Source organism: Pantherophis guttatus, chromosome 1 (assembly GCF_059756535.1).
Source record: "Pantherophis guttatus breed Tessera chromosome 1, ASM5975653v1, whole genome shotgun sequence".
NCBI lineage: Eukaryota > Metazoa > Chordata > Lepidosauria > Squamata > Colubridae > Pantherophis > Pantherophis guttatus.
The window spans coordinates 167,302,383-167,320,088 of NC_142063.1; the positions used below are offsets into that span (position 1 = coordinate 167,302,383).

Genomic DNA, 17,706 nt, shown 5'->3' on the forward strand with positions numbered 1-17,706 from the left:
AGCTAACAGTAAGGAAATGTTACTGTCTTGTCCCACATTGTTTATGAAGTGTAGATAGCTGTGGAGAGGACAGAACTGGAAACTTTTGCCTGTGAAATGCTTTAAGTTAACATTTTAAGGTTTAAATGGAGCTTAGTATATTCATTATCTTGAGCTTTAACAGCACGTAACATCTCACACTCAAATTTAGGTAATGTAACACACACAAATACAGTTTTTAGCTATATTGAAATATTTCAGAAGAGTTTCAAGAGCTGAACCTGAAGGAGTTCAATAAATTAAAATTAATTGTAAGTAGCTGTCAAGAAGAATACATTTAGAACTAATATCTGTGGCCTTTTTGTTATATATCATGATATTAATATTAATATGCCAATAATAAAGTTTATTATGTTAGTTTTAGTGTTACAATATATTAAGGTCATATAGGGTATTTTCTTGCAATCTTTGTTCTGTTTCTGGAATAGTTTCCTCCTATTTAAGAATGCAACAGTTCTCATGCTGAGAAAATATATGAGGAGAAAGGAACAGTGTGTGTGTTTTCTGCCTTGAATTACTTATAAAAGTAATAAAGGTGGGGTAAAAGTATAATAAATAAATAAATATAATAACCCTACAAAGGGCAACTTGCAGTTCTGATCATGCTTTCAAGAGTAATCAGTCTCTCCCCTAATAGTCTGCAGGACTAAAAAAGAACAAAGAGATTGTTAAAAAATGAATCAGAGACAGAAAAGAGGCTTGTCAGCAAGAAGACAAGAAACACTAAGATGTTTCTCAAGATGGTTATAGCCACTTTTGGCTCAGATATTTGACATAATTTTAGAACAAGCCAACAATTGGGACCCAAATAGGCTGACATCAGAGAATGCAGCCTTGGACAAGTAAAATAATGCCCAATTTCCTACAACATAAATTTTAGTTAGGTAAAAATATACAAATATATGAACTTGAATATATCAAGTATATCAGAATATATAAAAGGCTACTTAAAATTGATTTCACAAAGCCTATTTGTCTAGCTTGCTTTCCTATCAGTACCTAATGTTCTGTATGTACTATGTTTAAGTTCAGCTTCAGTTTTAAGCAATTCTTCATTGGAGATTTAATTTAAGAATCTCAGAAGTATAGCTGGAAATCACATTGTTGGTCACAATTACAGTACCCACTATCGAATAGCTAAAGATTATCAAATGTAGTTTTTGCATAAACTTTCATGGGCTGAATGTAACTTCCTCAGATGCAAAAAAAAAAAATAATATCTCCACTAATAGATATGCACAGGCAAGGATACAAAGAGAACAAAAATGTCAGAAGGAAATAAAAGACAAGGAAAGGCAGATAATGCCTTTCATTGCCAATGCCAATCATAATCATACTATTTTAGTTCTATTTCTATCTGATGTTACTGCTTGTTTGCTTCCATCCCTCTCCCCCATTTCCCATTTCTAAAGGGAAATGCAGAGGTATTCAAATTTGGGAGCTTAAAGACTTGTGGGTTTCAACTCCCAGAATTCTCCAGCCAGCACACTTGGCTGGAGAATTCTGGGAGTTGAAGTCAACAAGTCTTAAGGCTCCCAAGTTTGGGGACCCCTGGTCTAATGGAAATGATTTCATCTCCCAAAGTTTCTGTCCTAATAAATGGGCTTAAAAGTACCTGTGACTTAACTACATGTTATGTCTTTGCATACAAGTGTTTTCAATATGAAAGAACAATCAGGGTCTCATCATTACATCATGGAGGATGGAGAGGATATTATTTTTGCAAGTCTCCTGATTTGAACAGCTATTTGCATGGGGAATAAACTAAGTCATGCAGTTTAACGTAATTTGGTTCTAAGATGCAACAAAGTTATGATGTGGTTGTCATAATAATGGTTTTACTCTTAAAGCAGGGAACAATTTTTTCGATGAAGGAACTCTGCTCAATACAAAAGCTTACTGGAATTTAAGCATTTCTTATGGCATACCTGAATTTGAGACGCACAAGCACAACTCGATAGATGTGACTTGCTGGAAAATGCCTTCTTTGTCCAGATGACAGTAAAACAGGATGAATAGCTCCTACCACATATCCTTTATTATAATACTCCTCCACGTTCTTTGCAATATCCAAAACAGAGCATATTTTGATAATTTCTGGATTTGAGATAACTAAAAGAATTAAAACAACCAGAAACACTTGATATAGGATTTAAAAAACATTTAAAATAACTTTTTATAAAGATTTTTAAAATAACTTTTTATAAAGATTAAGTAAGAGAAAAGAAGCAATATTTCAATCAATCAATTTACTAAGAAAAAACTACTTTAAAAAACACAGCATTGCATGTGGCTTCTATTACTATAGCAGTAACAGAATATAGGGACTTAAGTGTTGAACGGTTAATAGTTATAATAACAGGTTCAGGCATAAAGTTAAACAAATTATATTTGTTGTTATAACAAAGGGTTATTAAATTATTAAGTGATTTTTAAAAAGGAAGTTTATATAACAATAGATTTTGGTCTATATATATTGCACATCTGAATTAGGTATTTGTTTCTAGTATACACACTCAAGGAGTTTGAGTAGACACCGGAGCCTTACCACATATGAAGTTGTGCTTTTGACACCAGTCACTGTCCAACTATTTTCAAGCCTTGAATACTGTGATATAGGAACTTGCTTTTAAAAAAAAACAACTAGAAAGAAAGCATACTCTGATCCTGTGCTTAATAGGAAGCTTGCATCTATAAATGGCAGAATATTTTTACCTCTCAGTATAACCAATAGTATATAGCAAGACTCAGAGGTATTCCAAAATAAAGAAGCTGGCAATTGCAGAAGAAGCTAATTGCAGTTTTGTTCAGCTTTCCCACCACCATCAATAAAATATGAAGGAAAGAGGAAAAAAATGCAACCCCAACAATTGGTTTTAGTCTCATATTGTTTCTGGAGTCTTCATATTTAACCTTACCATCTCGGTTCTACTACTGGATTTCATTACCTCCATGTTTGCCCCAATAGGAGTCTCCATTGAATTTTGACTAGTTGCCAGAAATGGAAAGAGCCTTTCAGTAGTAGGAGGACAAGATTGGATCCAACTGCCTATTTCATTATGATATGTGATTGAAAAATAGCAATATCATCTCCCTCTCTCCCTCTCTTTCTCTCTCTCATCTATCACCTCAGTTACCAAAGTAACAGCATAAAATTGCTAACAATTATTTGAATTATTAGCAATATGATTATTTTTACAAGAAATAATCTCCATCAAAGTACTTCTATAATCCTGAAAATATACATATTTAAATCTACCGTACTACCCATTAAAATAAAACAAAGTGTGATTTAAATCACAGTTGTAACTAATATAGTTGCATTTAATTTTAGACAATCAAACATGAAACTCAGAGTATTTGTTACTATTTTTTCTCCTCATAATGAACAAAAGCTGTTTCATCCAAAACCAAATAAAAATGTTAAAAAGCTAACATATAGTTCAACGATACTGTATAATGCTTCCTTATGCATCCTATACATTATAAAATCATTCTATTTAAATTATAACCATGTTGACGCTGACTAGAATATGCAAGTTGTGTTTGGGATTAATTCCTACTAAATTCTACACAAAAAAGCTGGTGTACAAACCCAAATAGCTTTATGAAAACTTCTTCAAAAAATTCCCAGAAGCAACTTTTGCAGAACAGAGCTGTCTGTTCTTAGTGGGAAGCCATCTGGGACTATTTGTTTATTTTTTCAACTTTCTGAGACTTGGAGTTGGTTAGAAACAAGACACCCTACAAAAGAAGGAAGTAGCCCTACAGGGTAGTCTGTTTCTAACCACACAGATGTCCATGAACAGTCTAAAACAAAGAAGGGTACGTTCAACTATATTTGTATTTGATATCTTCAATGTTCCACTTACTATTAATAGCTCAAGCTTAATCCTGAAGGTCTTGAAAAGTGATATATTTCTTCAGAGATACCCAGGTATGACAAGCACAGACAGAGAAATGTTTTAATAGTCATTTCTAAATCCTTAATCTAATAAACAGTAGGGGAAAATGAATCAAACTTTTTGTCTGTATCTAACCATAAGAAACCACATTTGGTTTATACAGTAAGTTCTTCTGAAAGGTTAAAACACTTCATACATACCTTCTAATGTAAAATCCAGCAATATGTACTCATAAGCAGAGTCTGTTTTTGTTTCCACTTGCGGTCTCTTTAGCGTTGAAAATATTTTTCCAGGACTGCTGTCATCTGGATCTTCTAGCTTTCTCAGCCCACACCCCATCTTAAGACCTGACGGATGGGTATAAGGAGAACAGTAAGAAGCTAAGGAAGAAACTCTGCAGGCACAAAATCGGCTTCTCTCACAAGACGGGTTAAAAACAAGCAATCTGTTTTAGATCTTCTTTATTGCTGTTAACCAAACATCCAAACAGAAACCAATCTTCTGCTCCCAAGTTAGAAAAAAGAGAATTTTTCTCTCCATATTTACAGCAAGGCACAACCGCTCTTAAGGATACCAGGCAACAAATTCAGCAGGAGTACTACTCCTCTTTCAAAAAAATACAAACTGCTACAAAGTGAGCAGAGATTTTCCATGCCACGTCAATTTACAGCCAGCCCCCTAATAGTGTTCTGTTGCAGAGGGCACCAATGAGTGCTTTGTCTGTCTCTCTTGGCTGGCTGATAATGATGAGAAAAAAGAAAAGAAAAGAAACAAAATAAAGTTAGAGCAAAACTTTAGCGTGATTACTTACAGTCAGAAGATCTGCTTCAGTACAATGACCAGTAAAAGAAATAAAACGGGAAAATGAAGTCAAAGAAATAGGATAGAGAGCTTCACCATGGTCTGAGAAGAAAATCATTTCCAGAAAGGAAGTCAACTTTAAAAGGAAATTGCTTTTGGCATCTCAAAGGGGAGGAAAATAAATGAAAAGCAGTTCAACTCTATTTTAAATGTGAGCGTTAGTTGCTTACTTCCTTTTCTTAGGGCAGCTGGAAAACTACACATCATGCTAGTAAAGCAAAAAGATTTGACTAGAGTGATGAAATCATAGTGTTTGAAATGATAAAATTGCCTTCTTGAAAACAATGAATGGAGCAATCATCAGGGTAATCCAACATCATTTTAAAAATTGGATCTTGGGAACGTTCCTTCCTAATTACTATCTTCTGGAACATTTTGTAAAAACAATATTTTAAAATTTATCTGACTTTCCTATAATAGTAGGTGAAGCATTGGGTTTCTAACTATTATACTTTTACTTATGTTCATTTTTAAATAGATGCAGTAATCAAGTTAAACCAGAATGTGATCAAAGATTTTTGTCACCTCAGAAGATGGCAGCTGGACTGTCCTATAAAAGATCACAACCATGAAAAACAGCAAATCTGTTGTTCATCTTACAGGTCTTTTTTGAAAAGTATTAACAGGATTCGCAGTATTCTGTTTCCCCCCTCTTTGGGCATCCCCTAGGCCTAGTGAGATGTCTTGGAACACTGCACTTTCATTTTCAGAAACAATTTTCCCCCAAGAAAAGAGAGTAAAAATCTTTATTACAAATGATGAGGTTTTGCATCAATTCCATGTGTTGGAATTCAGCAAATTCTCAGTAGCATTATTGATTATTCATATTAGATAATGTGATAACTGAATTCATTTTTATAATGATTATACAACATTTCTTAATTCCTGAATCTGACAGAATTTGAGTTTTACAGGAATATTTTATCTCAGAGCAACTCTGTACTTAATCTAAATAAATAACCATTTATTTCCAATACTGCTTAGCTTAGAACAGATTTGTATATTATACCATGTTTATATACTTTATTATAATCCATAATTTACAAACTAATAGAAGAAAAATGGAAAGTTTTTTTCTTATTAATAATAATATCAAAAACATTTGTCTACCCCAGGTCTTTGGGAAGGAGTTGATAAAATGCCAAATCTAGTCTAAATATTTGGTTGACTGTGGGGTGAACTATAAGATGAAGACATCACCTCAAGGGCATCATTGGGGTGATCCGGGGTGGAGATGTACAGCTGAGTATCATCAGCGTACTGATGGTACTTCACCCTGAAACCACGGATGATCTCACCCAGCGGCATCACATAAATGTTGAACAGAAGGGGCGAGAGGACCGACCCCTGTGGCACCCCACATACAAGGGGCCTCGGGGTCGACCTCTGCCCCCGTCAACACAGACTGCGACCAGTTGGAGAGAAAGGAGGAGAACCACCGCAACACGGTGCCCCCCACCCCTAACTCTTCCAACCGGTGCAGCATGATACCATGGTCGATGGTATCAAAAGCCGCTGAGAGGTCTAATAGGACCAGGACAGAGGAGCAACCCCTGTCCCGAGCCCTCCAGAGATCATCAATCAATGCGACCAATGCCGTTTCCATGCTGTATCCAGGCCTAAAGCCCGACTGGAATGGATCTAGATAAGCCGATTCATCCAGGTACTGAGGAAGCTATCGCGCTACCACACTCTCAACAACCTTTGCAACGAAGCGAAGGTTGGAGACTGGACGATAATTAGCCAACACTGCCGGATCCAGGGAAGGCTTCTGGAGGAGAGGCCTCACCACCGCCTCCGTCAAGGTGGCGGGGAAGACACCCTCATTCAAGGAAGCATTAATAATCCCCTGGAGCCAGTCTCATGTAACCTCCCGGGAGGCCAGCACCAACCAGGAGGGACACGGGTCCAATAAACATGTGGCAGCTCTCAGTCTGCTCAGTATCCTATCCACGTCTTTGGGAGCCACAGGATCAAACTCTTCCCAGATAATATTCTCAAGACCTGCCTCCATCATCCCTTCTGAATCTACCGTCAGAGTCCAGGTGTTCCCGAATCTGAGCGATTATGTCATACAGATACTGTACAAAGTCCTCGGCTCTACCCTCCAAGGGGTCCTCCCACGCTTCCTGGTGGAGCAGGGAGCGGGTCACCCTAAACAGGGTGGCCGGGCGATTATCTGATGATGCAATAAGAGCGGAAAAATAATTACATTTTGCCGCTTTTATCGCCACCAGGTAGGTCTTAATATGAGACCTTACCAGTGTTCGGTCGGATTCAGAACAGCTGGCCCTCCAACTGCTCTCCAGGGGTCTTTTCTGGTGCTTCATCTCCCTCAGTTCCTCGGTGAACCAAGGAGCCAGGTGAGACCGGCGCCGGGTCAGAGGCCGCAAAGGCACGACCCGGTCCAAAGCTCCAGCGGCCGCCCTATCCCAGGCGGCCGCTAGGTCTTCAGTCGAGCTGTGGGCCAGAGCCTCAGGGAATGGCCCAAGCTCCGTCTGGAACTTATCTGGATCCATCAGGTGCCTGGGGCGGAACCACCTCATCAGTTCCGCCTCCCTGCGGCGGGGTGAGGCAGTTCGAAGGTCAAAGCAAAGAGAGAGTGATCCGACCATGACAAGGGCTCGATCGCTATATCCCCTATCTCAAGATCACTCAGCCACTGACCAGAGACAAAAACTAAGTCCAGCGTGTTTCCCCCCTTGTGAGTAGGGCCATGAACTAACTGGGTCAGGTCCATGGCAGTCATGGAAGCCATGAACTCCCGAGCCACCTCAGACGCCTCACCGATGGATGGCAGGTTAAAATCCCCCATGACCATAAGCCTAGGGGTATCAACCGCCACCGCGGCTATAACGTTGAGCAGCTCGGGCAGGGCCACCGCCACGTGGCAGGGAGCCAGGTATGTAACCAGCAAGCCCATCTGCACCCTGTGACTTCACTTCACAAGGAGGGACTCACATCCGGCCGTCTGAGGAACAGTGGCCTCCCTTGGACCAAGACCTTCTTTAATGACAACCACCACCACCCCGCCTCTCCCGTGACCATGGCTGATAAAATGCACGAAAACTGGGTGGGCACATTTCAACGAGGGGGACCCCCCCTCCTGGCCCAACCAGGTTTCCGTAATACCCGCCAGGTCCGCTCCCCCCTCCTGAACAAGATCGCAAATGAGGGGGGCTTTATTTATCACGGACCTGGCATTGCATAGCATCAGCTGAAGGCCCAGGGCCAGAGGGCCTGTGCAACCTGGGGAACGAGAGGAGCATTGGAGACCGGAGCGCGCCACTGCTCGGAGACAGCGAGCGCGTGCGCCCACATGATATGGCCCCCTGCTCCTGCCATGTCTGCCCCTCCCACCCACAGTACTGATATAATGTCCATCAACAACACAAGCTCTAACCACTCCTTGACCCCGAGTCCCGCACCTCCCGTGCCGCACTCCTCAGCCGGACCAGGCCCCCTCCCCCGCGGATTATCCCCCGAACCCACACAACCCACCCCCTCCCCAAACCCTTTAAAATCCTATCTAAAAACTTCCCCAAAAAAACCCACAACCCCCTCCTCGCAACATGCCACCTCTCGGGATTCCAAAATCCATCATCAAGGTAGGCCCTCGATAGTGAGGAGGGCCAAGCCTGCGAGAGGTGGGGAGTCTCGCAGCGCAAGAAGGTCAAATAACATCTGCCTATGCCAGGAAATGGCTGGATAGATAAAAATGCCAAAGAGTCTAAACATCTTGCTGACTGCAATGAACTATAAAAATAAAAATAATACAAGAATAGAGGGATGCTTATTCTCCAACAGTGATCCAAAATTCTCATTCTGGATCTCATATCCAAACAAAACACTTTACTTCTGGAAATTTCATGCATAGGACTATTTAGAAATTTAGACTGCACACAAAAGTTTATATGAGTTTCCATTTTTTTCCTTTGTTAAGTAAACTGACTTGAAGGCTAGTAGCTTAACACCATACATGAAATAAATAGATATAAAAATATGGCTGATTTTAACATGAAAAGGGGTTATGCTCAACATGGTATGCTCTTTTTGCACATTTAGTTAAGAAGCCAGGATTCCTCCATCTGAGAATAGGGTGGGTATTTATAACTTTGCTAAAAATTAAGCAAGGAAATTAAAAAACAAGGAAGTGAGCAGCAATGGTTTGCCTTTGAAGTGGGGCTCATTTCTCCAGGAGGAAAATTCTGTTTGTGACATCCTAGCAGGGTTTCTCTCGTTCAGTCCAGGAACCTCTTTCTCTCCTTTTTCATCCAGTTCCTTTCTCCCTTCATCTTCCATTCCTTATGCATCACACTGTTATCCCATCATCATCCTGTTCCTCACTGTTTTTTTCCTTTGTTTGCTCAAAGAAGGGAAGGTATACATATAGGCATGATTTTGTGTGCACAAGTGCTTCTATATTTAAGATACAATTGTTAATATAAGCAAATGAGTGATCATGAGTTATTTTTTACAATTAGCTATGTTCTCTCTCTCTCTCTCCCCTCCCTCCCTTCCTCTCCTTCTGGCAACACACACACACACACACACACACACACACACACACACACACACACACGGATCTCACACTTGAGATGCACTTGAGAGCTACAGTTCACAAACAATGTAAGTAGAACAAATAAACAGTAGGGTATTGCACAAAAACTATTATATGCTTACAATTATTTTATCTATTCTTTTTTTTTGAAATGGTCTTAATTCAACCTGGGAGTGTAGGGTGGCAGTTATTGTCCAGGGGATCTTGATGGCTTTCTGAGGCTGTTCTCTGCAAGACTGGTCCACGGTTGGAGTTTTCTTGGATTCACAACTCTTTCTCAAGGAGTAAGTGGCAGCTGTGGCTAAGAAGGCCTTCACACAAATCCAAATTGGCTGCTATTTGTGCCATTATTTGGACAGTCATTCATACTTTGGTCAGCGTGCACATGGGCTGCTGCAATGTGCTGTACATGAGGTGGTCCCCCAAAAACATGTGAAAGCTGCAGCTAATTCAGAATGCAGCAGCAAGCCTTGTCATGGCCATATAGCACCATTGGTCTATGAGCTGTGTTGGTTTCCACTAGGTATCCAGTGCAATTGAGGATTCTGGTTAGTGTCTATAAAGCACTTTATAAAATAGGGCTGGTTATCAAAAGAACTGTTTTCTATAGTTTTTGCCAGGAAGGAACAAATGGACTGAGTTAAGATGCTTTCAAGTCCCTTCCTTTAAGCAGTATCGCCTGATGGGACCTGGGAAACCAATCCCCTTGAAGTTTATCTCTCACCCTGGCTGTGTTTAAAAGATCCCAGAAAACTTAACTCTTCCTTCAGATCTTGAATTAGAATGAGAAGTGGATCCTGTGTATTATTTGGGAGTTTTATTTGTATTTTAGTTACTGATTTTATCATATACGGCTCAGTCAGTGTTGAATTAAGCAGTATTATAAATTTAAACCTTTTATGTTATAAGCTATCCTGAGTCATGTACTGAGAGGGTTGCCTGTATAAATTAAAACAAACATAAATAATATCATTTTATTTTTTATTTTTTTCCAAAAACAAATAATTACAAAACATATAAATCAGATATTCAAAGCGTTTTTTTTAATTAGTTAAATATTAAGGTTTATATAAAATTTTAAAAATACATCAGACTCTTACTCTATGATTAACATTTGTCTACATTATTTCCATAATCCCTTATCTAATCATCAAAGCCCAGATCAACTTTTAATTTCAGTTTCTCACAAGAAGTCCAGTAATGGTTCATATCGCTTTAATCACTATTTGTTAAAGAAACCACAACTGATTTATTTAATTGCACCAAACTCTAAATAAAACAGGAATGGAAAATCCTAAACTATATTGTAGACCCATGCTTCTCAACTTTGGCAACTTTAAGGTGCATAGACTTCAATTCCCAGAATCCCCAAGGAAGCATGAAGTTTGCCCATCTTAAACTTGCCAAGACTGAAAAACGCTGATCTACAGATAGGGAATTTTCCATTCCTCTTTTACTGGCTCGTCAGACCTTTCAACTTCTTGGGGAAAAAAGTATCTCATGAAGTTGGAAGGTCTGACAGAACTTTTTTTAAACTGGTAGTAACTTGGTCTTCTTTTGTTGCCCTGTATGCCAGAGAATGGAGCTGGAAAGCAGGTTGGTGAGGGAATGGTGGTTGCTGCAGGATTTTGCAGAAAGCTGTCCAGGCCAAAAACGGTCCGTGGGGGTGGGGTGGGGAGCCTTCCAGCTGATCGGACTGGCCAGTCCATTCGCTGCCTCCCAGCTGATCAACGTGGCTCCCAGTCACGCCCCTGCGGCCTCCCTACCCTGAATGGCAACCCCTGGTGGGCAGGGCGGAGCAAGCCAGTTGTGGAATCAACCAGTTCGCCGAACTACGCAAAAAATTAACAACCTGTTCGGCTGAACTGGTATGAATTGGCTGAATCCCACCACTGGATTTGACTAATTTAAGTTAGTAACAGATCGTTGCATAATATGCATACCTAATTTTGAAAATTTCCTTCCACATAACTAGATGGTGTGAATGATTTCTATTAGCTATACTAAGTGGAGATGCTGGTAGTAACAACACATATGGTTGATTCCATACCAGAGAAACTGTTATGGAATACTTTGGCTCCATTCTGTAAGAAAATAGAATATAATGTGACACAGAAACATACAGAGGTACTTGCAAAATATTAAAAAGACTTCTGTGATGTTATACACATTTTAGTATATATTCAGAAATACTTACCAATCCTTTTTTCTTTCTTTCCTAGCAATCACCAATAGTGTGTGATTACATAAGATTCTTTAACATATTCTAGATAACATATATCCAAAATAAATGGAGATAATAATAAAAATGGTTATTTTTAATGTTGATGATGTGAAATAGGTGTCTAGCCATTCTATATAAGAAAGATAAAAGAGAGAAATTTGCCAAAGTATTAAATTAAATCACTGGGAAAGATAATTTTCTTGATACAAACATGGCTGCACACCCATCAGAAGTATAAAAACTAACACACTTTCCATCTACGTAATAGGACATCTGAGGTTGTATTTTTGAATGCAGTGTTTTGGAAGAAAAAAGGAAAAGAGAGAGAAATAGAGAAATATCTTGTTAAAACTGATATAACAGACCTGAATGGTAAAATTACCTCATACCAAATGGGCTGAGATGGGTTGTGTTTGGTCACAAATGATCATTTAAAGAAATGCAGTAGAGGAAACCATTTAACCAATTATTTTTCATGGTGGCCTTTGTGATTCAATAAGTCCAGCAACCTTCTTAGTGTGATTATTACAATAAGATAGAAGGCATTTCTTCCACATACAGTATTTAATAATGAGGAAGACTGAACTCACAGGGCTGGCTGGAAAAGTTTTGACAAGAAAATTTTTCAGATAAAAGTTTTCACTGTTGCTCTCTCTCTTATAAAGTGGGTACAGATTAGAAGGGGGGCATTGCTGCTTAGCCAGTTCACAACAAAGCTTGATGATTGCCTTTATACTTAGAGAATGTTGGAAATAAGAATGCTCCCTTTCCATGAGCCTTGAAAGTCCAGAAATAAATGCTGCCCCTGGCACCATATAACTCAAGCAGAAAAGAAGGGCAATGTGAATATCAAGTGATGTTGAGGAAAAATATAGGTAGCATAATATTTTGATTCAAATTGAAAAATTTAGACTGATTTAGAAAGAAAGAAGACAGCTGGACTACTTTATCTCTGTGAAAAGAAGGACTGTTCTGTAGTGAGTTTTGAATTAAAAATTCTGCTTTCCATGAAAGTGAATGGAAATGGTCTTAAGGAATTTCAACGAAAGAAAGAGAGAGGCTCCAAGATGAAATCAGGAGAGATGTCAGCACATAGAAGTGTATCAAGTTCTTTAGAAGCATCTTATTAGTTGGTTAATAAAAACTGAGATACAAATGGAAGACCTGTAGTTGATGCATGGAGTGCATTAGAATGATTCAAGAGGCAAATGTAAGCCAAACAGAACTGGAAAGATACCAAGGTTTTATGAAAATGCAGTTGGTTTGAATCCCTGTCACTCTTCATAAAAAGATCCAATCACCATTGGAATACCATTGGTAGAAACCAATTGGACACCCATTCCAAACAAGAAAAAGATGTTGTCAAGGCAATGAGGTCTATCCAATTACTTTTGCAAAAAATGAAACCCTAGATCTCTTATCCTGTGACACCAACATATCTGTGATTGCCCTCTAAAAGCTGAAGAATAATATTGAGGTCAAAGATGTCATTGGAGCCTGGAACCTACAGCTCTCCTGGATGAATATCTGGGTATAGATTGGTAGTTATCTCTGTGAAACATGGGTGGCCTCTAGTCAAGACACAAACAGGACCATGCGTAACAGTGAAGGGGAAGTATAGTTGAGGGAGACCTCATTTTCACCTTGTTATGTATAGTTTTGAATTTTGTTCAGGATATTACCAGTCTTATTGCTGAATAGTAAAAAAAGTATTTGTTATTAAGAAAACCAGGGTAATGTAATAGCTGTTGGACTATCCCAGGGGAGATCCAAGTTCTGATTCACCCTCCTCCATGGAGGTTCAATATGTGAGTTTGGGCAGCCACTCTTTTGTAGCCCAATCTACTTCAAAGGATTGTTGTAAAATAAGAGAGAATACTGCCTAGACCTCCTACAGCTGTGATGGCGAACCTATGGCACGGGTGCCACAGGTGGCACGCGGAGCTGTATCTGTGGGCACGTGAGCGTTGCCCTACTTAGCTCCAGCGTGCATATGCGCGCCGGCCAGCTAATTTTTGGGCCTTCTGGGCCTGCCTGAAATCGGAAAATGGGCTGTTTCCAGCCTCCGAGGGCCTCCCGGGTGGGGGAGGGAAGGCCATTTTTGCCCTCCCAGGGCTCCAAGAAAGCCTCTGGAGCCTGGGGAGGGCGGAAAACGGGCTAGTGCGGGGGGTCACACACGCATGTGCGGGGGATGGGGCAAATTGAATGGTGGGTATGGGCACATGCATGCGCGACCCCCCCGCATGATCATTGAAAGGAAGTTCTCAAGCCTAGCATTAGCTTACATTGGCCTTACAGTGGAGTGGAACCAAAATAGAGGCAAAGCAATGCTAGGCTTTTTAATTTTGGCAGCTGAGTCAACAGCCTGATGAAACATCCAACTCTTGCTTAGCATTTTTAAATTTTTTACTTTTGAATTTGCATCCAAAATGTCTACTTATTCCAAAACTCAATGCAGTTTAGAATAATAAAACAGAAAATTCAAATAAAATTAGTAATATTAAAATTAGATCCCAAACTAAGTTAGTCATTAAAACATTCAAAACCTCAGTGGAATTGAAGTGTTTTTAACATCTTTCTATTTATTGGGAGAATGAGAGACAAATGTACAGTAGACATCTATAGCTGCCCAGAGTCACTTGGCTGAGTTGGGTGGCTATAGAAATTGAATAAATACATAAATCTCTCTCTAGATACAACTAGGGATTCCGTAACTATTTTACGGTTCTTCCTGAGAAAATCTGGACTATCTGCCTGTGGTCTATTAGCAAATGAGATAGAGCTAAGGAGAATATTTTCCAAGAGAAATGTTGGCATTTCACTTTATTTTGAAATTTGGAGGAAAAAGCTCCTGAGACTCTAAGGTAGTCTACTTTGGAGTATCTCTCATCCATCAGCACAGACAATTGTTAATGGTGTTAATGCACCAAATTAATAGAAATGGTCTTCTTTCACTAAGAGGGTGATAGCAAAGTAGCTGGCTTGGCCCATACATTTCTTGATCTCTTCAATAAGACAGGAAGGAAAGGGATGAAGACTGGTGAAATATCTTGTACTAAATGATGGACCAGGTTCTCAGATTGCTTAACCTCAGTGAGTAAACCATTAAAGGGAGACTCAAAAATTTCCTAAGAAAGTCAAGGTAACCCCAACTTTTGTTTGGTGAAAGCAGCTTAGAAAAAATTTTGGTAAGATTTTCAGGATTGTTAATTCTATTCTACAACAATACATACATTCCTAATATTCCTGCCCTGCCCATTTCCTAATCTTGCTTACCTCAAAGAACTGACACTGGCTTTGTGGCGATGGGCCTGTAGTTCATTAAGCAATGAATGGAGAGATCTCTGCTAAATGGACAAGATCAAGAGGTCTCTGCAGATACTGATTGTGAGGCTTGGATGAGAAGTGAACCATCTTCAAGGAAAAATGAAGAAAGCCCAGTTGCCTTTTGAAAATAATAGCAGGTGAGGATGGGTTACCAGCAGAATTTTATAAAGAGTTTAAAGAAATTTTGATCCCAAAATTACAGATATTGTATAATAAGATATTACATGGAGATGATATTCCCATGTCCTGGAATAGAACAATTATATCCTTAATCCCGAAACCAGGTAAAGATCTAGAAAAAATTGAATCCTATCGGCCCATTTCCTTGATTAACCAAGATGCTAAGATATTTACTGCAATTGTAGCAAATAGATTGAATAATTTTATAGATAAATATATAAACCATAATCAAGTAGGTTTTGTTAAAGGGCGTTATATGTGTGATTTAGTTAGAAGAGTATTAAATGTTATTGATGTTGCTGAGAATAATGGTGATAAAATAGGTATTCTTGCCTTGGATATTTTTAAAGCTTTTGATTCTATACAATGGGATACTATAAAAGAAATGATTTCTGCATTAGGATTTGGTAATAAATTTATTCATATTATTTCCAAATTGTACCAGAGGGGTACGGCAAGAGTGAAGGTAAATGGTATATTTACACAAGATATAAATTTGGAAGCAGGGACAAGACAGGGTTGTCCTCTGTCTCCGACCCTATTTTTATTAGCAATGGAAATTTTAACAACTTTGATTGAAGAGGATTCAGAATTAATAGGTTATAAAGGCGTCAAAGTTAATTTATATGCAGATGACACTCTTGTCATTTTAAATAATATTACAAATGATATAAAAAGAGTTCAAATACATTTGGAAGAATTTGAAGATATGACTGGTTTGAAAGTAAATTGGGCAAAATCAGAATTATTAATGGAAATTGATAAGGAAAATAAATTAGAAAAATTACAAAATCAATTTGGAATTAGGATAAAGGATAATTTAAGATATTTAGGTATTATACTTTCACTTAAAATTAAAAATTTAAAGAAACTAAATTATGACATAGTAACAAAAGAAATTGAAGAGAAAATTGGGAAATATAAAAAACTCAAGTTATCTTGGTTTGGTAGAGTAGCTTTATGTAAAATGATGTTACTTCCTAAATTTAACTTTTTATTCGAGATGCTTCCAATTTTTTTAACCGAGAAGGACATTGAAGTATATAAAAAAAAAATAGATAAATTTTGTAATGGGGATAAAAAACCAAGACTGATTAAGAAAATGTGGTATCAGAACCAAAAACAAGGTGGTTTAGGAATTCCAAAATTATTAAACTATTATAGTTTGACTAAAAATTGGGACAGAGTAGCAAAAAAATTAATACCAGACGCATTGTATTTAGGTAAACTGAAAGAGAATTGCCCAATGAAATTAAATAGTAACAGAGAGGATTATAATAGAAGAGGAAGTGGAAACAATTAGTGAATGGTTGAAATTTATAGAAAATGAAATGAGGAAAGAGGAAATTTATGGAAAATTAAACATTAATTGGTTTGAAAGAATTCAAATGAATAAATGGAATAGGAAATGCAAAGAAAGGAACGATGAGAGCAGAAAGGAAACGGAATTTGAAAATTTGACATCTCGAATAATAAAAGATGAAATTGGGCCAAAGGGATTAGTTAGTAAAATTTATAAAATTATTAACTCTGATAATAATTCACAAAGGGTAATGAAAGAGAATTGGGTAAAAGAACTGGGTATTGAAATTTCTGATCAAAATTGGAATATGAATTGGGTTAGCAGAATAATGAGGACATTATCAATAAGGATTAAAGAACATAATTATAAAGTTATTTGGAAGTGGTATTTGACCCCAATAAGACTTTTTCAAATGGATAATAAAGTGGATAAAATGTGTTGGAGATGTAAAGTGGAACTCGGGACATATGTTCATATGTGGTGTAAATGTAATGGGGTTGAACTTTTTTGGTCTAGGATAGAAAATGAAATATTTGAAATAATTAAGAAGAGGGTCAAATTGAAATTGGAAACCATATTATTATTAATATTGAATGAAACAACATTAACAACTGGAGAAAGAGAACTGGTGAGGATTTTGGTTATAATGGGGAGAATTATAATTGCTAGATATTGGAAATTAAATGTTGACTTAAAATTAGAAGAATGGTACAATGAAACATGGAAATTTGCATTAAATGATAAATTGACTTGTGATATTAAAATTAGAAGTGGTATATATAAAGAAAATGTTTTTTGGAACACTTGGCAACCATTTGTGGACTTTGCACTTGGGAGATTGGATGAATCGGCACCAGTACCTTATCAAAGAGATTTCTGGAAGAATTGAAGACTTCAAGTTCCTAAAACTTCCTTTCCGTTTGTATAGCACGTTGGGGGGGAAATTTTTTTTTTCTTTCCTTACTATTGATTTTTTGTATTGATTTTTTTTCCTTTTTGTTATTCCTTAACAATAAAAATATAATAAAAAACTTAATAAAAAAAAAGAAAATAATAGCAATAGCATTTAGACTTTACAGCCCTCTCTAGGCAGTTTACAGAGTCAGTGTATTGCCTCCAACAATCTGGATCCTCATTTTACTGACCTTGGAAGAATGGAAGGCTGAGTCAACCTTGAACCGGTAAGAATCAAATTGCCGAACTGTTGGCAATCAGCAGTCAGCAGAGTTAGCTAGCAATACTGCATTCTAACCACTGTGTTACCACAGCTCCTTTGGGAAAAAGCAGCTTTGGGACCACTGATCTC

The 17,706-nt window shown here is 38.0% G+C and overlaps 1 protein-coding gene across 2 annotated transcripts in view; it reads right to left on the reverse strand.

The window, feature by feature from the left end:
• The window catches only part of RFTN2 (raftlin family member 2), a 31,132-nt gene extending 26,041 nt beyond the window's left edge, over positions 1-5,091 (reverse strand). Inside the window, exons 1-3 of one of the 2 annotated variants that reach the window (XM_034430097.3) lie at positions 4,756-5,091; positions 4,145-4,291; positions 1,968-2,151 (exon numbers count right to left, since the gene is read on the reverse strand). In XM_034430097.3, coding sequence (XP_034285988.2) covers positions 1,968-2,151; positions 4,145-4,283 — 323 coding nt within the window. In that variant the 5' untranslated portion in view covers positions 4,284-4,291; positions 4,756-5,091. Of the gene's footprint in view, positions 1-1,967; positions 2,152-4,144; positions 4,636-4,755 lie in introns of those variants that run through there. The other variant, XM_034430087.3, reaches the window with a different exon arrangement.
• Between the last annotated feature and the right edge of the window lie 12,615 nt (positions 5,092-17,706).